At 42.9% G+C, this 24,365-nt stretch overlaps 1 protein-coding gene across 5 annotated transcripts in view; it reads left to right on the top strand.

Annotated features, from left to right (window-relative positions):
* Positions 1 to 1,692: 1,692 nt before the first annotated feature.
* LOC135223768 (rabankyrin-5-like) overlaps positions 1,693 to 24,365 on the top strand; it is a 221,518-nt gene continuing 198,845 nt past the window's right edge. For 2 of the 5 annotated variants that reach the window (XM_064262532.1, XM_064262531.1), the window contains exons 1-2: positions 1,693 to 1,872; positions 14,378 to 14,559. In XM_064262532.1, the coding sequence (XP_064118602.1) occupies positions 1,827 to 1,872; positions 14,378 to 14,559 (228 nt within the window). In that variant the 5' untranslated portion in view covers positions 1,693 to 1,826. Of the gene's footprint in view, positions 1,873 to 8,918; positions 9,054 to 9,238; positions 9,352 to 14,377; positions 14,560 to 24,365 lie in introns of those variants that run through there. The other 3 variants (XM_064262536.1, XM_064262533.1, XM_064262535.1) reach the window with 3 other exon arrangements.

Genomic DNA, 24,365 nt, shown 5'->3' with positions numbered 1-24,365 from the left:
CTTGAGACCGCTGGTGCATTGGAAATATATAGTCCACACTCCACATGGTTATCACCCTCGATTCGGCTGTTCAAGATAAATGTAAAAACAGCTAATGTTTGTCTTACTTTGGAGCCACTTGTTATCGGTTAATGTGAAAAGAAATCAGTTTATGGTATTTACTTTCTCTAGTGAAACACTAACAAAGGAATTATGTATGTATACGTACTAAGAATGCTAATCCGCTGAGATAGTCTAATTACAGTTGTTTCTAAACTGTTTCTAGTCATTGCCCACTTTTCATACGGGATACTTGTCCATGGCCAACCGCCCACCTTAAATGCCTCCAATGGCTGCCTACCCACTAAACTCCTATGGTTTTAGACATGTCCTTAGATTATGGTCCCCTCCATTCTGCTACATGGGCGCCCAGGGGGCCACGGACTCCAGTTTGGGAAACACTTGGACTCAATGCAACGCAGAAATTGTATAATTTGCAAATAGTGAGTATATATAAATAACTGATTGACTGGTTGATTAATTTCACTATAACAACGTTTTAGAAATACAAATACTGTTATACGTGAACAGACCAAGAGAAAAAACTGGAACAGGTGAAATCGAAATATAGTACACAGAAAAGAAGGAAAACGATAGATGTGATCATTACTGCTCTAACCACGGTCTATTCTTTAGACCTTGGCCTTCACAATACGAGCGTGTGAGTCTAGTCCTGACTGCGAGTCTATAAAGAATGGAACAGGAATTCCGAGCTAAACTAGTTTATTGCAACGCTGCCAGATATTGAATTATCATTCAATATGCACATATCACATATCGTACCTAGGCAGAGAGATGTAATGCGCTGCTTTCCTTCACGAATTCGTTACGGAAAAAAACGTTCATTGTTCTACGGAAGCAAGATAATAGCATTTTAGGCTACATGGATATATTTCAATTGCACATATAATTACAATAACCTCGCTTAAATATTAGCAATTCTTTCTGCCTTCAGTGAACACAGTAAATAGCAACTGGCTACAGAGCAAGACTACTCCAAATGTACAGAAGTAGATTAATGAATATATGGCAACCACAGGAGGTAGCAATTACCTAATTAAGTCAGCGGAGCGCATAGAAAGTCCCTTTACTGTTGAACTATAATGTCATGGTAAGGAGTGTTTCACGAATGTCACAGACATTTCCAGATAGTAAAGATAAAATTAAAAATAAATAAAAGGCCGTTGACTACTGATATTTCTAGATGAAGAGCAATTCATATTGATGAAGGGAATGTAATTATGCTTCGTAGATAAGAACTCCACGTATATCGCCAGTGTTTTTTTCTTTTTGTTCATTATTTCTCTAGTCATATTTATGAAATGAACGTGAAAGTTCCCTTCGAATAGTAAACCACAACTCCATTGTATGGCACTTAGCCTATCAAAGGGAACTGATATGTTGAGAACACTTTTTTACCATTTCCTTCCAGAAACTATTAAGATATTCTCTTCTGAAACAGAATGTGATTCAACTAACGAAAGAGAAAACGAATTGATGTAGTATTTTGATGAGACCTCTCAGTAGCAGACATCAACGTAGGAAACCTGATATCTCACACTATCCCTAAGTCGTGATGTTTGACTTAATGTTGTATGAGTAGAATATCTCCGAGTCGTTAAGATTCTGATCAAGTTGGTAACATTTTCTGTGCAAACGCAGTTGTTTATTAACAGTGGGCTAGAACAGACAGCTTATACACATCTGCCAAGTGAATCGAAAGGTGTTACTTCTAAATGACGCTACCTGGGTTATGCAGAGAGAAATGTGTTTGAATTAGTAGCAAAATGAAAAACGTTCATGGTGGTAAGAAGGGAATGAGGAAGCCGTTAAGTAAGTATAAACATAACCATTCTAATTTTACTTCTTTCTGTTAGACACTAACGAAAGCCTGAGAAAAGGAGCTTTAGCCTTGAAATAATTTTTTTCCCGAGGATATGCTAGTACTAGGAAAACATTTATCATAAGCTTGCTTAGTTCCCTTTTTAGTTTTGAAAGTTTAGTGTATATATCGAGTCAATTTCCTATCTTTATAATCTCTTGTTTAACAGTTCCATTACACAAGGACGTTGATTAAAGCAGATTAGCAAGGGCTCGCCAACATGATAAAAAGGCTCGGATATCGTTTGCAGTTATAGATGGATAACCCTTCACAAAGGGGCATTCATCATGTCTTATCCTGGTCTTTCAGAGGTTTGCTTCAAATGTATACGTTGGTGAATAAGTCTTTATGTTTTTTTCTTTAACCTTTCCTTACTTTCAATCAACTTTCCATTTAAAATTCATTTTAACTCCCGAGTAAGTTTTTCCAGTTTGTTGTTCTGTTAGATTTAGCTGGCCTTATGCCAGCACGGGCTTTTGCCCCTAGAGCAGCACGTAATATTTTCCGGTTTTATTGTAATTTAGATTGAATATTCCTTCAAGGTTATCAAAATTATGAGATTATATAAACCCACTAAGAAACACACATAGCGGCATTACCCGTAGGGGGGTAGTGCCGTCAGCGCACCTCATGCGGTGCTGTGCCTTCGGTCCCAAAAGCAACCCCTTTCGTTCCTTATACTGTACCTCCCTTCATGTTCTCTTTCTTCCATCTGACTTTCCACCCTCTCCTAACAATTGATTCATAGTGCAACTGCGAGGTTTTTCATCTGTTACATCTTTCAAACCTTTTACTGTCAATTTCCGTTCTAGCTCTGAATGATCCCATAGGTCCCAGTGCTTGGCCTTTGGCCTAGATTCTATACCCAACTCAATCAAACGCATTGCCTTGATGATGAATCGATGCACTGTTCCCCATTCTAGGACGTCGAAAGTCCCAGTTTCTTTTGTAATATGAAGATGAACACCAAGGTCTGATGTTCATAGCATTCGTAAGACCATGTCCGTAACATAGCCTTTTGAGCAACATAAGGGACTTACTGCACAGTTCATGCGGCGTGCTGCCTGAATTAAGCAATTGGTAGTACCACTCACAGTTGCCCTACATACACTAATCTGTTATTTTTGAAAACTTTCTCTTGAATCTGCTGTGCTGGTATTATTATTATTATTATTATTATTATTATTATTATTATTATTATTATTATTATTATTATTTTTTGCTCTATCACAGTCCTCCAATTCGACTGGGTGGTATTTATAGTGTGGGGTTCTGGGTTGCATCCTGCCTCCTTAGGAGTCCATCACTTTTCTTACTATGTGCGCCGTTTCAAGGATCGCACTCTTCTGCATGAGTCCTGGAGCTACTTCAGCCTCTAGTTTTTCTAGATTCCTTTTCAGGGATCTTGGGATCGTGCCTAGTGCTCCTATGATTATGGGTACGATTTCCACTGGCATATCCTTCTTATTTCTATTTTCAGATCTTGATACTTATCCATTTTTCCCTCTCTTTCTCTTCAACTCTGGTGTCCCATGGTATTGCGACATCAATGAGTGATACTTTCTTCTTGACTTTGTCAACGTCACGTCTGGTCTGTTTGCACGTATCACCCTATCCGTCCTGATACCATAGTCCCAGAGGATCTTTGCCTGATCGTTTTCTGTCACTCCTTCAGGTTGGTGCTCGTACCACTTATTACTGCAAGGTAGCTGATGTTTCTTGCACAGGCTCCAGTGGAGGGCTTTTGCCACTGAATCATGCCTCTTTTTGTACTGGTTCTGTGCAAGTGCCGAGCATTCACTTGCTATGTGGTTTATGGTTTCATTTTTCGTATTGCACTTCCTACATATGGGAGAGATGTTATTTCCGTCTATCGTACTTTGAACATATCAGGTTCTTAGGGCCTGATCTTGTGCCGCTGTTATCATTCCTTCAGTTTCCTTCTTTAGCTCTCCCCTCTGTAGCCATTGCCAATTGTCATCGCTGGCTAGTTCTTTAGTCTGTCTCATGTATTGTCCGTGCATTGGTTTGTTGTGCCAGTCCTCTGTTCTTTCTGTCTTTCTCCTGTCTCTGTATATTTCTGGGTCTTCGTCTACTTGTATTAGTCCTTCTTCCCATGCACTCTTTAGCCACTCGTCTTCACTGGTTTTCAGATATTGCCCCAGTGCTCTGTTTTCGATGTTGACGCAGTCCTCTATACTTAGTAGTCCTCTCCCTCCTTCCTTTCGTGTTATGTATAGTCTGTCCGTATTTGCTCTTGGGTGTAGTGCTTTGTGTATTGTCATTTGTTTCCTGGTTTTCTGATCTATGCTGCGGAGTTCTGCCTTCGTCCATTCCACTATTCCTGCGCTGTATCTGATTACTGGCCCTGCCCATGTGTTTATGGCTTTTATCATATTTCCGGCGTTGAGTTTTGACTTGAGTATCGCCTTGAGTCTCTGCATATATTCTTTCTTGATCGTGTCCTTCATCTCTTGGTGTTTTATATCTCCTCCTTCCATTATTCCCAGGTATTTGTATCCTGTCTCATCTATGTGTTTGATGTTGCTCCCATCTGGTAGCTTTATCCCTTCAGTTCTCGTTACTTTGCCTTGTGTATGTTGGATAAGGCGCGATTTTTCTATTCCAAACTCCATCCTGATGTCCCAGATACAATCCTTACAGTCTGGATTAGGTATCTATTTCCTTGATGCTCTTACCATACAGCTTGATGTCGTCCATGAACATCAGATGGTTGATTTTGTTGCCTCTTTTCTTGAGTTGGTACCCGGCATCCATCTTCTGTAGTACTTTTGTCATGGGAATCATGGCTACTACGAAGAGTAGTGGGGACAGTGAGTCGCCCTGGAAGATCCCTCTCCTGATATTAACCTCTGCTAGTCTTATTCCAGAGCTTGTAAGTATTGTATTCCAGTTGCGCATTGTATTTTTGAGGAAGCTGATGGTATTTTCCTCTGCCCCATATATTTTCAGGCATTCTATTAACCATGTGTGTGGTATCATGTCGAAGGCTTTCTTATAGTCTATCCATGCCATGCTTAGGTTGGTTTTCCTTCTCCTACTGTTCTTCATTACCATTTTGTCTATCAGGAGCTGGTCTTTTGTGCCCCTACACTTCCTTCTGCAGCCTTTCTGTTGGTGGGGGATGGTGTTTGTCTCCTCTAGGTAGTTGTATAGCCGTTCACTGATGATACCTGTTAAAACTTCCACATTATTGGTAGGCAGGTGATAGGCCTGTAGTTACTGGCTATATTTCCCTTACTCTTGTCTTTTTGTACTAAGGATTTTCTTCCTGTGGTCATCCATTTGGGTGCTTGGTGATTTGAGATACAATGCTGGAGTTGTTCTGCTATTCGTGGGTGTAGGGCCTTGAAGTTTTTGAGCCAGTATCCATGGACTTCATCGGGACCTGGGGCTTTCCAGTTTGGCATTTTCTTTAGTTGGTGTCTGACTGTGTCTGTCGTGATGTCTGTGAATCTTTGTTTTATTCTCCCTGTTTCTTCTTCCTTGACTTCCTGGAGCCATGTTGCATGTTTGTTGTGTGATACTGGATTGCTCTATATGTTTTCCCAGAGTCTCTTACTTTGTTCGGCTTCAGGAATTTCTGGGTGGTTGTCTTCCCCTCTTAGTTGGCTGTATAGTCTTTTCTGGTTGGTTCCGAATAGTTTGTTCTGTTGGTATCCCTTATTCCTGTTCATGTACCGTTGGATCTTGTGTGCTTTGGCCTTAAGCCTCTATTTTACATCTTCTATTGTGTTGTTTAGTCCCCTCTCTTGTACTTTGTATTTCTCGTTGAGTTTCTCCCTTGTTTTCTTGCTTCTTAGCCTTTCAGTTTACTCAAGTCAGATCTCATCACCATGATTTGCTTTTCCAGGCGCCTTTTCCAAGGAGGTTGCTGTTTTGGTTTCTGTTGGGTTGGTTGCGACGGTGGTGTTGGTGTTCGAATCCCCATCAGTTCTGCTACTAATCTTGCTCCTGCATATGTCAAGTTATTTGTTTCTGTGATACTGGTGGTGTGTATTAGGCCCATTATTTCATTGACCTCACTTGTTTTCTCCCTTAATTTCTTGGAGTTGTAGGCTTTCATGGAGGGGATCTTTGTTCTCTCTGTATCTGGCTCTATCCATTGTCTAATCTTTTCTACCCATTCCGTCCTCTCTGTTACTTCGTCGGTGTTTCTTAGTGTGTCGTTGTTTGATACCTCATCCTCCCTGTCGTCTTCTGTGGCATCGTCTCTCAGTTCGTCTTCGTGTAATTCGTTGTCGTGTGACATTTCCCTTTCCAGTTCTTCTCTTTCTGTTGGGGAGAGCCAGTTCTTTTTCTTTATGTTCCTTACTTGGTCTGCCAGCCTCTGCTCTGTTTGGGGGGTGTTATTCCTCTCATTCCAGATGTTGACCAATCTTCTTCTATATCCTCTCTCCGTCGGGTTGCTTCTGATGTAGCATCTCCATATTTCCTTATTTTCTTCTCTTGTCCATTTCTTCCTTTTTGCCTTTGTAGCTCCAATCTCAGGCTGTTGATTACTGTCGTTATGGTGATCAGTTGCTGGATGACGACCTCCAAGTACCTGACCGTCTTCCCCTACAATTGGGTTGAATACCTGGTTGCCGGACGAGGCTCCTCTGTTGCCAGAGGTTCCATTTACGTCGTTGTCGTTTATTCCTTCATTTCTTTCCATCATTGCTGAGTTTTGCTATTTAACCCATAGCTGGACCCTACCCCATCAGGGATAGGTACTCATTTACAGCTGAGTAGACTGAGGAAATTATGGTAAAGATCCTTTCCCAAAGAATCAACGCCGAGGAGAGCGGTCACCCATCCAACGACTGACCAGCCCCAATGTTGCTTAACTTGACTTAAGTCTATTGACGACCTAACCCACTCCTCCACGGTGCCACATATTATTATTATTATTATTATTATTATTATTATTATTATTATTATTATTATTATTATTATTATTATTATTATTATTATTAAACAAAGTTAAAAGGCCATTAATTTACAAATCAAGCTCTACGAGAAACGGGAGCTGAAATGTGTCTAAAGGCCATATGTTAGTTCACCCCCAGGGCGGTATTTAACCTGAATATAACTGTAATTCAAGACTGAAACCAATTCATTTAACTAAACAGGAGCAGAACGCCAATTCTTGAGAACCTAGAATTTGTAATTAATGGCAAGCAGTTACAATTTTCAGATTAATTTAACTATGACAGATGATGATAACAAGTAATAAAAAAATGCGCCGAAGTAGTCGAGTTTTGTATACAACGTAAAATCAAGGCCACCGAAATAGACCTATCCTTCGGTTGTCTTGGTATAATGGTGTATGCAAGGTATGAGTCAAGGTCCATGAAACTTTAACGACGGCGCAGTGGCGACTAGCTAATTTTAACCTTAAAGAAAGAAAGAAAAAAATAAACACACACTACCGAGGCAAGAGTGCTGCAACCTGGTATATCTGATGATTGGAGGGTGGATGCTCAACATATCAATTTGTAGTCCTCTAGCCTCAGTAGTTTTTGAGATCTGAGGGTGGACGGAAAAAGTCCGGACGGATTAACAAGGCCATCTCGGTTTTCTTTTACAGAACGCTCAAAATGGTTGTTTACTTAACTGCTCACGTAATCGATTGAATTTTCTTGATGTTAACATATATTTCTTTGCTTTCGTTTATTTCAGTCCTTGATTACTAATCCTTGTAACGTTCGACCATGGTAACAATTAGTCGTTTGAGTATTTGCATTCATTTTATATTTCATTAATGTGCTGCAACCATCTCTCTCTCTCTCTCTCTCTCTCTCTCTCTCTCTCTCTCTCTCTCTCTCTCAGTTGTTCGATCGTTGCCTGTTGCGATGACTAAGTCTTTTCGTTCTTATCTTTCCTGTATTGATTTCTCACGCGATAAGGCAAGTTCTACAAACAAGTCACGAGACGCATTTGATCAGCAATCCGTTCAAAAGTAATGGTCCGCCCGAAAGTATTTGCAGATGATACAAGAGTAATCAAGGAGAGTGATGAAAAGATGCAGCAACTAGCGAAAGCGGCTGAAAATATTATCAAGAGGAGGAAGTTATGAATAAAACATAGTACTGAACATAAGTGCTGATTCTTATACATAGATATTCAGAGGATAATTAAAATAGATGATAGAAGAATGAGAAAAGCACGAATTCATAGAATAGGTGAAGCAAGGAAGGTAGTATGGTGTAGGCAGAAGACCGGGAAGAGGCTAGGATGTCTTTGGAAGCCAAGGTGTGCCTCAGTGGATGGAAAATTGAGCCTTCCCTCCTTAATGGAAGTAAAGTGTAGATGTTGAATGGAAATCATAGGAAGCTAGTTGACACTGCGTGGGAAAAAAAATAATGTGGAGATATACATGTAAAAAGTTTGGAGTAGATTGTGGGCCAGGGTGTTTTATGATGGTTTGGTCATGTAAGAAAGACTGGAGGATGACAGACTGATGAAAAAAGTGTAAATTCAGGATGGTTAAATTAGGAAGTGGATATGTAAAAATTACCTACGCAGAGTACAATATTTTGAATGTGGCAGTAACCTTACTGTTTATATATATATATATATATATATATATATATATATATATATATATATATATATATATATATATATATATCGATAATCAACTTACGCCCAAGGCCCGGGAATTGTAATTGACAAATGTTGCATCACTGGCAGCATTCGAACCGTGATGTCCAGTTTAAATACAACGATAGACGGTGATTGACTTTGAACACTGAGAAGCAGAGATACAAGTTGATTCAGCCTCTGCTGCAAGTCTGCTTGTCGAATTCAAGTTTTGTACTCAGAACTGATATCAGTCCATTTCCAACATGACAGGTGATTGTTAGATTTGTAACACTTGGATAATTTGTGAATTTTTGTCACGTACACGTGACATGTATGCATACATATATACATGTATATTATATAAAAAATGTTTCTAATTTCGTTGACCAGTTTTCCAAGACTCGTTTCGATGGCCTGTTTCGGTTGTCATAAAGCGCAAGCTGAGTTTTGCGCAAAGTACAAATGTCAACATTAGTGTTGTTGATGGGCGTCTCGTGATCAGCTGAGAGTGAAACCGCTGCCGCCATGGGTTCGCGTGAAGGTAATTTGCCTTACTTGTCCCAATGGGGGTCTTATTTACGTAGACAGTTTAATAAAGTAATTATTTAACCTTGCGTGGTTAGTTAAAATATCCAATTTTGACTCACATCAGAATGTAATATCCTGAAGCAACTTGACGTGCATTTGGGTGATTTTGTCATTGAAAGTTTCGCTTGAGAGCATAAGGTTGTCCTTGTGCATGCAGACATACTCTATTTATGTTTCATAAGTTACTATATCGAACTAACATGGTTTGCTCTTTTTAAACTTAGGAGAGGGTATCATGTTTCTGGATCAAGGTTAGCTCTTCATCCCCGTGTTCGTTAGCCTTTGTGATTAGGCTAGTTTCTGGCCTGGGCCATGCTTGCCTGTGCAGCCTAGGACATGCTCTGCTTAGCTCAAACAATGTAGACAGTCTAATGAAGAGAAATTAATAAGTTTTGCGTAGAGTAAATTCGCGTTTTCGGCTTGAATCATAGTAGACCTACCTAGATTGCACTTTTCATTGTCACCAAACCAGCTAGCTAATGTGCTTGTAGAAATGGACTTCATAAACGAGCTAGCCTATTGAGTAATACTAATTTGTTGTTATTCCATTGTAATTTCTAGTAGTTGATCACCAGATATTGGGAAACAACTCTGCCGTAAAACGAAAATAGCTAGTTATGAGTAGGTATGCAAGTACCGCTCAAAATATTTAATTGATAACAAGAAAACCCTTTGGTATCACCCATCAGAGTATTCATTGTGAAGTATTTTTTGGTTTTTCATTTATTGTACCCATGTGCACAACCATACATCATTTTTATTTCAGTGAGATCCCATTTAAAGCACAAAGTTAAGTCTTGCTGGTTAAGGAGATAGGTAATCATTCAAATTTTTTTATTATTTACTATGTCTTCGATATCTTTACTATGTCATCGATATGAGATTGAGAATAAAAAACTTCTTCCCACCCACTCAAATTAGAAACAGGATCATAAAAATGCATACTGTAAGGAATAGAAAGGGAAAGCCTGTAAACTTCACAGTTTATCCTAATCAACACAAATAATTACAGGTAAATTCTAACCAAACTTGAGCATTGCGTCTTATGCGGCACAGGGAACCAAAATGTGACTTATCTAACCTAACTAGGAGAAGAATATGGGCCTCCCTTTAAACATTAACAGAAATTGTGAAAGAGATACTTGCAGAATTTACCCTAAATTAGCCTACATCACTGAACACAGCCATATTGTGAAACTTTGACTCCTTACCAGATGTAAGATCCTATTTTTCCTGATTAGTATCTTGTGTTCTAGGCTACATGTTTTTAACGTATGTTGTTGGTGCAAACTAATAATTTTTGTGTTTTTCCTGCCCAATATTATCCAATAGTGGAAAATAAGATTTTTGGGTGGAAGAAAAATATAACAAGGGCAGTGCATAGTCAGAAGATAGGGAATGCATAAATCTAATAAAAAAAACACAGTTCTTGTATATGAACAGTGACAATATCCAAAATTTATGAAGCACGAAATGATGCATTTTAATCTTAGCCAGGGCACTTGGGCCATACCTGGCAAGGTGGATGGTGTCCCCAACCTAACCTGACCTAGAGTAAAGTGCAAGGATACATCCTAATCCTGACTTCCCTAACACAAACTTGGCATAGAGGGCCATAAATCATAAAAGTGAAATAAATACTAGATTAATTTTAGCCAAATCTTGCGCTAAGACTCTAACTGGAAAGGGATTAATCTTCTTTGCCATATTCAGGTCAATGATTTTTTCAGCCATGTCATTTTACATTTTTTTTAACATAGAATATTGTGTCACTCTGAAGATCTCCATTAATACTAATTACATATAAGGCAGACACTTTTAAACAGGAAAATGTAATGAAAACTGGGAGGAATTAGAAAACATCGAAGTACTTGGCTTAAGAGTTTATTATGTTTTAACTGGTTGAAAATGTAATTATTACTTAACAGAAAAGTATAAATGTTCCAGTAATAGTGTGTATATTAGAAAAGCTCAGTTGAAAAAACTTTGCAGTAAACAAGGTGGCATGTGTATGGAAACAGTTTATCAGCAACTAGCCCTATACATCTGCAGAAAAGCCATGCAAAAATTTTTTGTTTTTATGTGCATTATTCTTAAATATGACTTCACATTCTAGTTGAAATTAAATTACCCATGCATTGTTATGGAAATACAAAATATTACTTTTACGTGTGAATATTTTTCAGTGCAAGCTTTAAATGGCTGTTGAAGCTTGTTAACACAATGGTTAATTGTTGGTAGATCGCCTGCTGGAAGCTAACACTTACTTGAGTTGTGGTTGAAACCAGAGGTCTGAGCTGTTCATTATTCTACTGCTTCGTTGAGGCTATAACTTGGTTATGTATTTGCTGATGAATTTAGAAATTAGTGATAGTGAAGAGGAAGATTGAGTAACATAGATGTGCAGAATGTAAGTCGGTGGTCACTTTTTGTTACTGATCCTCCAAAATGTGTTCGCTGGTCCTTTTTGCAATTGAAGAGTTTCAGCTTATTCTCCTGTTGTTTTGGTATGGAAAGGGTATGCGGCTGAAGGTAGTGGCCCATCATATTCTCTGGAAGGGAAAACCTGCGCTTGCACTAAGCTCTCCAAAGGTGAGATTTTGGTATTTGCTCATGGTGCTTGAGTTTTGTTGAGGTACCTTCAAAGAATTGTCCCTATCTTACCTACTCCTGTGAAGGAGCTCAACAGTATTAAACCTTCTATTGCTGTGCTGTTGCTTGTGGGAGAAATCCATTATATTGAACACAAGTGGTACTCCTGTTTCTTGTCTGCCTGCCTTGACCTCATCCTCTGTTGTATTTGGAGAGAGACTTCCGGTTGGGTTAAGTATATAAATGAAGGTTCACGTATGCTTCTTCATCTTCTTTGAGCCATTCTTTCTCTCATAGAAAGAAAATGTTGCATAGGACCTCTACAAGAATCCAATTCATCCACTTGGACAGAACAGGATACTTGCCCAATAGGTTTCTTCAAAGTTTCCATTGAGTGAATGCTCAGATACATCTTGCTTGCAGACAGTAGTGAAGGTTGCATGAGTATGGGCCCTTGCTCATTCTCATGACTAGGAATATGACATTTCTTTTGGGGGTTTTGGGTTGGGGGGGTGGGGGGGGGGAGGGGGAAGGGGGGGGAGAGAGAGAGAGTTTCAACTAGACCGGCAGGTGTGAGGCTATTCTCCCACCTCAGGGTAAGTCTCCTAAACAAAAGGCAATGGTTTGTATTTGTGGGAACAGATATGAAATTTATAAATTTTTAAAAGTAATTTGTAATTTTCCTAGGTATATATACCAGAGCCTTTTATCGTAATCCCATCCCAACCACCCTGTAGAGTCTGATACTGTAGGAAAAATTGTTGGTTTATGGCAGGTGGGGTGTATCAACCCACTTCCACATAGTACTACCTATTACCACCTTGTTACCAAACTTCAACAACTGCTTTCAGCTTGTAGTGAGGAATTCTCATTTGTGAAAGGCTCTGGTTTGTAAGACCTAGGAAAACTATAAATAAGTACTTACAGATGTTGGCATTTTTCTGATTAACTTACATGTGATTTCTGTATGTAAAATTATTTTTAGGCAAATCTCACAACTTTGTAACCTCCCTGGGTCTTCTAGTCTCATTGACAACCTCTCATAAAATGTAGGGGAATTAATGGAAATTGTGGTTTGTGTGTGTGGAAATAATGAGTAATTAGGCTGGTGTCATCAGCAGATGGTGAAATGTAGCCTGATTAAGCATAACAAAATCAGTGAGAAACACTACCTAACCTATTTGTCATAATGACCATAACTAGAGAAAAGAAATAATTGGGTAAAATGCACTTAAAGGGGAGGAAACCTATGATTTATCTTAACTTCATCTAGTATGCTGTGACCTATCTGAATGAGGGACTTTCTCACTACTAGACCCATCAACCCACATGTAGAACCCAGCTGTTGATTAATACATTCTTACCTAACCTAGGATGCCTTGTCCCATCTAGTCTACACCCTTTCTACCTACCTAACCTCACTGAAAATGTGTCCTTCCTGACTTGGAGAAAGTATTTTTCCCCCATACTCTTCTTGAATTTATGACCATATTACAGGGAAGCAGAAAGTCGAGGTTTGCCTTTGCTCAGCTGAGTCAGGTGATCCATTTCATATAAAATAGTTTGTCAGGCATAAGTATTTTTCATGTTTATTAAAAAATTTCCTTATATGTATACCACAGTTTGTGATATTTTACAGGAGTAATAAATTCTTTTTTGTATCATGTACCAAAAAAATCAGCAAAACCTTTCAGACAGACTCCTTATATGTACTGAAGTGTGTAGTTGTAGATACAGATGCCTTAAGATGGCTTTTTATGAGTCAGTAAAGTGGCATTACAAAATTAATTTCATACAAATGTATTTTGTTAGTAGCTAATGCAAATTAACTAAAAGAGTGAAAAGAATTTTGCCTAATAGTACTGTGTGGTGGTACTATACAGTTTCAGCTATCCCTCTCTAGTACTATTGTTATCAGCAGAACCTGTTTTTGGTAGGCATATTTATAACTAGAAGTGTACCATGTTGTATCATTGTTAATGTATCTGAAAAATATTGCTACCAAATGAGGGATATCATGCGCGTCCTCCACTTATCACCATTTTTAGTTCTTCAGGTGTATTGTTATTTGTTTTGCCTAACTCCAAGCAGTGCAGGATATTGTTATTTGCACTCAGCATTGTTAACTGTTGTAACTGTAACTGGAATCACACTATTTATCATGTCACCCCATAACTTATCCATGGTCACTACATACTGTAGTTTTGAATACCTGTACTACTACTTCTCTACAACTTTAAAAGTGCAAAGTTGCAACCAGAAGAGAGATGTTTATATCTTTGCTTTATAACAGTGCAGGAAGAGTTATGAAAATTAAATACTGAATGTAAACTTTCATGACTTCCTCAACTTTTGTATTGTGTTTTGTCTTCTAGTACTCAGCAATAAATTTAATACCTGTCTAAGTCCCACAGTACTGTACTGTACAGTATTTGCACATGGACAATCAAAGAAGGGAAACGGCTTTGATACTGTTATGCAAGGCTCCTCTCTTTTGTCCATTCTTACTGCTTGATACAGTATTGCCTTTTAGTTATGCCATAATGTAATAGAAAGCTTCTCATATTTATCTATGTCAGGCAGATTAAGTACATAAATATGCCCATAAGTATGGTAGTTAGGATTATGAATTCTACTCTATAAATTTCTGCCTACTTATTCCTTATTTTTTATTACTACTTGAAGCGGAAGTGGAGAAACTACAGCAGCACTTATCGCTACTTCGTGAACAGTATGTTAAACTACAGGAACGATATACTGTGTTAGAACAGCAACACACAATTGCAGTTGCAAGTTCTCAGGCACCAGAGGGAGAGGATTCCTTTGTTTCAAGACTGTTACGCTTTGTGGCAGGGTTGTATGACAAGGTAAGTACTACTGTCTAAGCAATATCTTCATTACATTCACATTGCATACTGTAGCTTCTAATTTGAGAGGTATTTTGTTTTAAGAAAATGTTTTAATTAACTGATGATCAGTACCTGAATTTCCCCTGACACAATATTGTTTTCTCGTGATTATGCAGATTTTTCAAACGTGTATGCCTATGGTACAGTATGAGTTGTAGTAGTATGTTAAAGTACTATCTTAAAAAAAATGAGTATGAAAGTGAAGTATGAAGGGGAATTGTGTTTCTACATTTGTTGACATTAGTATGTACATAGATGGTTTACCTTATGTTTTGTTCATGAAACTTACCTGACAGATATATATATAGCTGTATTCTCCGAAGTCCGACAGAATTTCAAAACTCGCGGCACACGCAGTGGGCGGCCAGGTGGTAGTACCCATTCCCGCCGCTGGGAGGCGGATATCAGGAACCATTCCCATTTTCTATTCATATTTTTTTCTGTCGCCGGTCGGTAAACACCTGTTTACAGACCTCCGCCCAGGATTTTGGATTTGACTCGTTCTAAGTATCTGGATTGACTTTTGGTTTTAACTCTGGATTGTTGGATTGGCATACGCGATAGTGGACTGTTTTTTTATTTTGGATTGGCTTTTCTGTGAACGTGATGTCGGGATCAAGTTCAGTGAGCTTCAGAGTGTGTGTGAGGAGTGATTGCAAGGTGAGGCTACCGAAATCATCGGTAGACCCCCACACAGTATGTATGGGGTGTAGGGGGCATGTTTGTTTGTTGGATGATCGTTGCATTGAATGCAAAAGTTTGACTGATGATGGATGGAAGGTGTATGAGTCCTATCGGCGTAAGTTGGAGCGCGATAGGATCAGGAGGTGTTCCTCCAAGAGCGGTTCTACGAAAGGTAAGGGAAGTAACATTTCTCCTATTTTAACACCAGTAGAATTTGCTTCACCTAATCCTGTGTTGTTGCCTGAGGGCCCTAGTTCTGTGTCTGGAGAAGGTAATGCCCTTTCTCTGATTCTAGAGTCGTTACGCACTCTAGAGTCCAAAGTGTTGGCCCTAGAAAACGGCTCAAGTAAAGTGTGTGATCGTGCCCCTAGTGTTGTGGAGGGGGCGTCAGATCGGCCCCATAATACCTCTAGGTCTAGACCTCTGTCGGACTCCCAGGACTCAGGGAGTGGGCATGTCGAAAGCCGCAAGAGGGTTACGGGGGCTCCCCACCGATCTGGCGTCCCTTCGGCAGGACCTGTTGCTAGTTCCCAGGCTGCCAAGGAGCGTGCTCAGGCTCGCATCCTTAAGGACTGTTTTTATACATTCAACTTCCCTGCCAGATATATACTTAGCTTTAGACTCCGTCGTCTCCGACAGAATTTCAAATTTCGCGGCACACGCTACAGGTAGGTCAGGTGATCTACCGCCCTGCCCTGGGTGGCAGGACTAGGAACCATCCCCGTTTTCTAATCAGAATTCTTCTGTCGCCCGGGACCATCAACATTGTTGTTGTTTTCCTCTCGATTGGTTTTTCTTTTTTCACCGGCAATTGATCTTCTTGACCGACTTTTGGTGACGTATCTGGATTGTTGGATTGGCATACGCTTTTGTGGACTGTTTTGTGGACTTGATTTTGGATTTTTCTTTAAATATGTCTGACTCTGGTATGGTTGTGAGACGTTGTGTGAATGTAGGCTGTAAGGTGAGGTTGCCGAAAGCTTCGGTAGACCCTCACACGGTATGCAAGAGGTGCAGGGAGTATGAATGTTCTTTCACTAATACTTGTAAGGAATGTGAGAACTTGAGTGAGAGCGAATGGAAGAATCTAACTAATTATTTAAAAAAGTTAGAAAGAGAAAGAGTGAGGAAGGCTTCTCATAGAAGTTTAAGTAGTTCTAGATCTGAACTATTCCAAGCTTGGGATCTTCCCAAGGGTAAGTATTGCTACTTCTCCTTCCATTGCAGCCCCTTCTCCTATTGCAGAACCTTTAGATCCAGCGAAAGAACTTGCAGATCTAAAAGCAGCCTTCAAGTTGATGGAAAACAAAATGGCTGCCATACAAGGTAAGGCTAGTGATTTGTCAGTGGACAGTGATATGAGTGTCCCCAGTGTAGTGGAGGGGGCATCTGGTCGGCTCAGCAACGCTCCTAGGTCTAGACCTCTTCCAAGCTCACATGCCCAGAGGAGAAGGGAATGTCGAAAGCCGAAAGGAGGTGTGGAGGACAATCCCCACCGATCAGGTGTCCCTTCGGCGGTTTCTGTGACACCCCAGACTGCCAAGGACCGCTATTGTAAAAGCGTCCTACGTGAGTGTTTCTCGTCGTCGGGATCTTCCATCACCGAGACGTGATTGGAGAGATTCCGATCGATCTCGGCCTCTCAAGAGGAGTTGGAGGGCGCCGACTATTGACTCGAGCCCTGAAAACTTCCCTGAGGAGTCTCCATCGGGAGTGAAGAAGGCAAGAAGAGCCATTCTTTCAACCAGAGTGAGAAGGAGGCAGGAGGTGGAGGCTATGGACTCCTCCCCTCCTCCTTCCCCTCCTCCCGAAGAGGATAAAGAGGAGGCTACTAAGAGGTTCATGATGGCGATGCAGGAACAGATTTCGTCGTTTGTAGGAGTCCTGTCAAAGGAGCCTCCTAGAAGGAAAGACACTTCCCTTCCTATTAAAAGATCCTCCAGACGTATGGAGGTATCTACCTCCAGGATCGATAACTCCTACTCGAGGTGAGGTTTCCGGTACGAACCTGGATGAAACAATCAGACGTCTGGCACCGGCCAGGAGTGAGGAGTCACCCACAGGAGGCAGGAGCCAAGAGCCAGGAGTGAGGAGTCAACCAGGAGGCAGGAGCCCAGAGCCAAGAGTGTGGAGGCATCCAGGCAAGAGGCAAGAGCCAGGAGGCAAGAGCCAGGAGGCAAGAGCCAGGAGGCAAGAGCCAGGAGGCAAGAGGCAGGAGGCAGGAGCCAAGAGGCAGGAGCCAGGAGCCAGGAGCAAGAGGCAGGAGTCAGGAGTCAGGAGTCAGGAGCAAGGAGTCCGGAGTCAGGAGGCAGGAGTCCGGAGTCAGGAGGCAGGAGTCAGGAGTCAGGAGGCAGGAGTCAGGAGCCAGGAGTCAGGAGCCAGGAGGCAGGAGTCAGGAGGCAAGAGTCAAGAGCCAGGAGTCAAGAGTCGGGGACTCGTTCCTGGAGGTTATGACTCTTCGCCAAATAGGAGCTACTCTCCTTCAGAACATAGGAGGTCTTGGAAGGACTCTCCCTCCAAACGTGAACTTTCTCCTTCGTCTGATCGAGGGTTAGACGATTGTCTGACGACGAACCTCCTGCTAAGGGAGGGACCTTTCTAGTTATAAGTCTTGGCCTCATTACATTCTACAAGAGTTTGGAGATTCTCTAGTCCTGCGGCTCCTCCTTCTCCTCGTTCGCTCTTTTCGAGCTCAGCTACGGCTAATCGTCGGCCTTTTTGAAAATGAAGCCTGCGATATCAATGAAGAAGGCATCCATTCTTTAGATTCTTGGATGGACAAGAAGAAGGAGTTAGGAAAGACGGTATTCTGCATGCCTCCTTCCAGATTGCACGGGAAGAGAGGTATTTGGTATGGGACAGGAGAGACTATGGGTCTTTCTTTACCCGCTCTGCAGATGCCGACTTTTCCAGTTTAGTGGAGGGCCTCTAGACGTCACTCCTTAGGATCGGTCAGAGCGACGTGGAGCACTTCAGAGTTGAACCACTTTCTAAAGGGACTTTTTGTCACTTTAGAGGTGTTCAATTTTCTGGATTGGTCACTCGGAGTTCTGGCCAACAAATCTAAGGATCCGGAGTTTCTGAAAAACCCAGAAATTCTCCATAGCGTCCTGTCCTGCATGGACAAGGCAGTACAGGGACGGTTCGGGGGTGAAGTGACTTCCCTTTTTGGTGCTGGTCTCCTGAAAAAGAGATCAGTGTATGGTTCCCTTTTATCGAAAGGGGTTTCTCCGAGCCAGAGGACTGCCTTACTGTTCGCCCCTCTATCAGATCATCTGTTTCCTTCTCAGTTAGTGAAGGATATATCTCGCAATTCACTAACGAGGAAGGCGACACAAGGAACCTACTTACGCAAACGTCCAAGAAAGGACGACCGGTAGTGTCGACGGTTAAGAAGGAATCTCGTCCTACTCAGCAGCCCTTTCGTGGAGGTGCAGCGGCTCGTCCCCCTGCCAGAAAGAAGAGCTCTGAAAGAGAGGAAGGTCTTCATTTAGGCCCTTCAAGAAATCGAAGTGACTTGTTACTCCTCCAAGCACCAGTGGGCGCCAGACTCCTGAACTTTGCAGGAGTATGGGCACAAAGGGGACCGACCTTTGGTCAGTGTCGGTCCTGAAGAAGGGATATGTAATCCCCTTCGACGACAGCCCCCCCCTAACATCTACGCCTCGGGAACTGTCAGCGAGGTACAGAGACCCGTTAATGCGAAAGACTCTCCTTCAAATGGTGGAGCAAATGTGGGAAAAAGAGGCCATCGAACTTGTGCAGGATCCACTGGATACTCCCTCCCCGGGATTTTACAATCGCCTTTTTCTAGTACCAAAGGCATCGGGGGGGTGGAGGCCAGTTTCTGGACGTAGCGCTCTGAATCGCTTCGTACAGAAAAAGAGTTTCGTATGGAAACGTCCGCCTCTGTAATGTCGGCGCTTCGCCCAGGAGATTGGATGGTCTCTCTGGACCTGCAAGACGCCTATTTCCACGTTCCCATTCACCATTTGTCAAAGAAATATCTTCGCTTTGTGATAGGAGACAAGATCTTTCAGTTCAGGGCTCTGTGCTTCGGACTGTCTACAGCCCCACAAGTATTCACCAACCTGATGGCGAATGTAGCAAGATGGCTTCACCTAGAGGGGATAAACATCTCCCTCTACTTGGACGACTGGCTTAATCAGGGCCAAGTCGAAGAGTCAGTGCTTGGAGGACTTAGAAGTAACAAGGAACATGATAGATTCGCTAGGGTTGCTCGTCAACCTCGAGAAGTCACACTGATCCCCAGCCAGAACTTGGTCTATCTGGGGATTCAAGATGGATTCTCGGGGTTTTCGGGTATATCCTTCGCGAGAAAGAATCGCTCGAGGTTTGTCGAGAATCTCGAGCTTCTTAGAAAGAAAGAACAGCTCAGCGAGGGATTACCTGAGCCTTTTAGGTTTTAGGGACCCTGTCCTCATTGGAAAAGTTCTTCTCGCTAGGGAGACTTCACCTCCGCCCTCTTCAGTTTTTCCTCAAAGAGGTGTGGAGTTGGAAGACGGGTCAACTCTCGGACGTCTTCCAACTTCCACAAGAAGTAAAAGATCATATGAAGTGGTGGATCCCTCAGCTTCAAAAGAACGAAGGCGTATCGCTTGCTCTGCAGAACCCAGACCAAGTGTTGTTTACCGACGCTTCGGAGTCGGGGATGGGGAGCGACGCTGGGAGCAAGGGAGGTGTCAGGCACCTGGACAAAGGAAACAGGTGTCCTGGCACATCAATTGCAAGGAACTTGTGGCCATACACCTAGCCTTAAAGTTCTTCGAAGAGATAGTCAGACGACGGGGTGATACAGATAAACTCGGACAACACCACGGCTCTGGCTACATACGCAAGCAAGGAGGCACGCACTCTTTCTCCCTCTATCAGTTGACAAGACACCTGTTAACCTGGACGGAAGAAAAGAGGCATAACTCTCCTCACAAGGTTTGTTCAAGGGATCAAGAATGTGAGAGCGGACAGACTGAGCAGGAGAAACCAGGTCCTTCCCACAGAATGGACTCTTCACGAAGAAGTGTGTCGAAGTCTTTGGTCCCTGTGGGGGAGACCTCACATAGACCTGTTTGCGACGTTCCTCTCCAAAAGAATAGAGACCTTTTGCTCTCTAGTAGAAGATCCGAGAGCCTTCGCAATAGACGCGTTTCTCATGGATTGGTCAGGTGTGGACGCTTACACGCCTTTCCCCCGTTCAAAATCCTGGAGAGGAAAGTGCTCAGGAAGTTCGTAGCTTCGAAGAGCACGAAGTTGATACTCATAGCCCCATTTTGGCCAGCCCAGGAATGGTTCACGGAGGTACTGGAGTGGATAGTGGACTTCCCCCAGATCGCTTCCCCAAACAGACACGATCTACTCAGACAACCCCACATTCGAGAGGTTTCATCACAACCTCCCAGGTCTCGCTCTGACTGCCTTTCGACTATCGAAAGACTTGTCAGAGCGAGAGGCTTTTCTCGCAAGGCTGCGGGCTCTATCGCTAGAGCCCGCAGAGCTTCGACGAGAAGAGATACCAGTCGAAGTGGGAAGTCTTCAGGAGGTGGTGTAAGGGTCAGAAGCTGTCCTCCTCCTGTACCTCTATAGTGAATATTGCCGATTTCCTCCTCTTTCTGAGAGAGGAATCACACCTATCTGTCTCGACAATAAAAGGATACCGAAGCATGCTGTCTTCAGTATTCAGGAATCGAGGCCTGGACATTGCTAACGACAAAGATCTACACGATCTAATTAGATCTTTTTGAGACTTCGAAAGAGCGCTACTCCTAGAACACCTAGTTGGAATCTAGACGTGGTCCTGAAATTCCTTTCATCGGATAAATTCGAACCTTTACATCTGGCGTCCTTCCGCGACGTCACTAGGAAATGCTTGTTCCTGGTGGCTCTCGCTACAGCCAAGAGGACGAGCGAATTACACGCTCTGGATTCCACACGGTGGGGTTCAAAGGAGATGCTGCCATCTGTTCTTTCCAGACAATGTTTCTGGCAAAGAACGAAAACCCATCAAAACCTTGGCCCAGAAGTTTTGAGGTAAAAGGCCTATCTAACCTGGTAGGCAGAGAGATAGAGAGATCTCTCTGTCCAGTGAGAGCTCTTAAATACTATTTAGAGAGGAAGAGACGACAGATGGGAGCTTGTCAACAAGGTCTTTGGTGTGCAGTGAAGAACCCCAAACGACTCATGTCCAAGAACGCCTTGGCTTTTCTTTGGTGAGAAGTGTTATTACGGACGCTCACAAGAACTGCTCGGAGGAATCCTTCGGTCTTCTAAAGGTCAAGACGCATGAAGTAAGAGCAGTAGCAACGTCTTTGGCGTTCCAAAAGAATATGTCTCTGAAGAATATCATTGAGACTACATATTGGAGGTGCAATTCAGTGTTTGCATCTCATTATCTGAAGGACGTGAGAGTGACCTATGAGAAGTGCTTCTCGCTAGGGTCCTTTTGTATCAGCAGATACAGTACTGGGTCTTGGAGCAAAAGACTGATCCTTAATTTTGTGTTTTTATCGTACATAAAACCTCTTGTCAGATATGTTGCTTGGTTTTCTAGTAGCAAGCTCACTACTGTCGCACGGGAGCAGAGTGTCATTGCTGGTAGGGGATCAAGGGTATGTATGACTAGTAGGGGAGTACAAATTTTTTTTTTTTGTATATTTTGTAATGAAGTGTAATTATGTTTCGAGTTTTTTGGTTGTTTGTGAGGAGTTCGGGGATAACTCCTGACAATCTTAGAACTAACATGAATGTTAGGATCAGGTGATCGGGATCGGTTTTGTGCTCCTTGAACAAGGTGTATTGTCATGTTAGTGGAATAGCACCCAATGACAAAGGCCTTTAGGCTCTGCCGAGTAAGTGGATAAGACCCCATTGGCAGACCCACAAGAACTCTTAGCCATAGATCATTATCTCGCTGAGGCTCTTGAGGCTAAGCAGACTCCAAGGCAGTAGCCGCGAAGTCTTCAGCCTAATAAGGTAGGAACCAAGGTTTATAAATACCTACAACATATGTTGTTTACCTGTCTATTTCAGTAGTTAGCTGTCTCTTACCCACCACCAATGGGTGCTAATCAGCTAAGTATATATCTGGCAGGGAAGTTGAATGTATAAAAATGATATTGTCATGTTACAATAAAGTTTTATACATACTTACCTGACAGATATATACGATTAATAGCCCACCCAGCCTCCCCGCAGGAGACAGGTGGAAGAGAAGAATTCTGATTAGAAAACGGGGATGGTTCCTAGTCCTGCCACCCACGGGCAGGGCGGTAGATCACCTGACCTACCTGTAGCGTGTGCCGCGAAATTTGAAATTCTGTCGGAGACGACGGAGTCTAAAGCTAAGTATATATCTGTCAGGTAAGTATGTATAAAACTTTATTGTAACATGACAATATCATTTTTCGTCCTCCGAGGCGCCCTCCCCGCGCAAGGGGTGGAGCGCTCGGAGAGACTCGCGTCCGTTGAAAAGGACTTTTCCTAGGGAGGACGCTTTACGTCCCCTCTCTCCGCTATCGTTGCGGTCTTCGCCTGCGTCGTATGACGCGTTTCCTCCACAGAAGAGAGGTAGGACGTCGTCCGAGGACGACGCTGAGAAGCGCTTCTCTCGCGCCTCGGAGAGGCAGGTTGCTGTACCTGATGAAGAAGGAAAGGAAGGCGTCCCCTCGCGCCCGCGTCCGTTCTTGCGCAGGCGCAGCCCTTCACCTCCTCTCTTTGTTTCTTTCTTCGCCAACGAAGAGTATTCTTGTGTCTCTTCAAGACCAATTGTCGGCCTTAATGGATCAGAAGACTCACCCAGCAGCAGTTGAGCCTAAACGTAGGAAGGACGCTAGACTGCCTGTCAAGAGGACGAGGCAGTCCCTTCTCCGTCTCCTCGTTCGTCTCTGTCTCCGCTTGCTTAACTCCTTCGGAGCTTCCTTCTTCTCGTTATGCGGGTAGGAAGTCTCGTGGACAGGACGCTTTTCTTCCCTCTCGCGTCCTGATCAGCCCCGCGCGCTCAGGTACGCCTTTGCAGGGACGCGCGGTCAGGAACGACCTTGGAGGAACGCTTTTGGAAGGGGACGCGCGGCGAGGCACCTTTTGAAGACGCCTCTTTGGGATGTTTTGCCTTGACGCTTTGCCTGTTGAGAAGGCTTCGAAGGCGCCCAGAGGACGCTTGAAAGTGGAAAGTGGACGCTTGAGTGGAAAGCGTAAGGACGCTCCTCGAGAGCGAGTAAGAGTAGCCTCTCTTGACGCGCAGCGCGGTCAAGACGCTCTTCGTTGTTCGAGCTCTAAGGATCGACAGAAGGTCGGTTGCTTTGAAGAGGCTGATATTAGTCATCCTCGAAAGCCTTTGTTGAAGGCTAGACCCGTTGGGCGCACGCCCTCTCCAGAGGTTCAATCTCCTTTGCCTCTTCGAGAGGAAGGAGAGCTTAGTAGTCCGGCGGACTCAGTTGAGGAGAACAGCCGTCAAGTTTTTTCGTCGGTATCCGACTACAAGGTGCTGGTTCGACTGTTACTCTTCTTTTGGTGAGAAGTTCCAGCCTGCAGCTCCCAAGTCTCCACCTCTCAGTTTTTTCGTCATCGAAGTCGTGCAAGGTTCCGGAGTTTGTGGAGATGAAAACTTCCTTGTCCACTAAGAGAGCGTTCAAGAAGTTGCAGGATTGGATGGAACGTCGGAAGGATCAGGGCAAGTCGACTTTCGCCCTTCCGCCTTCAAGACTCAGTGGGAAAGGCGGCATTTGGTATGAGACCAAAGGAGAAGTAGGAGTTAAGATCCCGTCGTCTTCCCAAGGGGACTTTGCTAGTCTGGTCGATGCACAGAAGAGGTCTCTTTTATCGACCGCTAAGATTTCGTGGACGCCAACGGAGATTGACCATCACATGAAAGGTCTGTTAAGGACTCTGGAAGTCTTTAACTTTCTAGACTGGTGCCTGGGAGTCCTGGATCTTCAATCTAGGAGTCCTGACTCTTTGAGTCTGGGGGAGCTGTCCAATGTGTTATCTTGCAGGGACAAGGCCGTCAGGGATTGTTCGGAAGAGTTAGTGTCTCATTTCGGCACTGCTTTTCTCAAGAAGAGAGCGCT

Source organism: Macrobrachium nipponense, chromosome 10, assembly GCF_015104395.2.
Source record: "Macrobrachium nipponense isolate FS-2020 chromosome 10, ASM1510439v2, whole genome shotgun sequence".
In the NCBI taxonomy this organism is placed as follows: domain Eukaryota; kingdom Metazoa; phylum Arthropoda; class Malacostraca; order Decapoda; family Palaemonidae; genus Macrobrachium; species Macrobrachium nipponense.
Note: the sequence above shows the minus strand (reverse complement) of the source record. Positions and strands in the feature narration are given on the sequence as shown.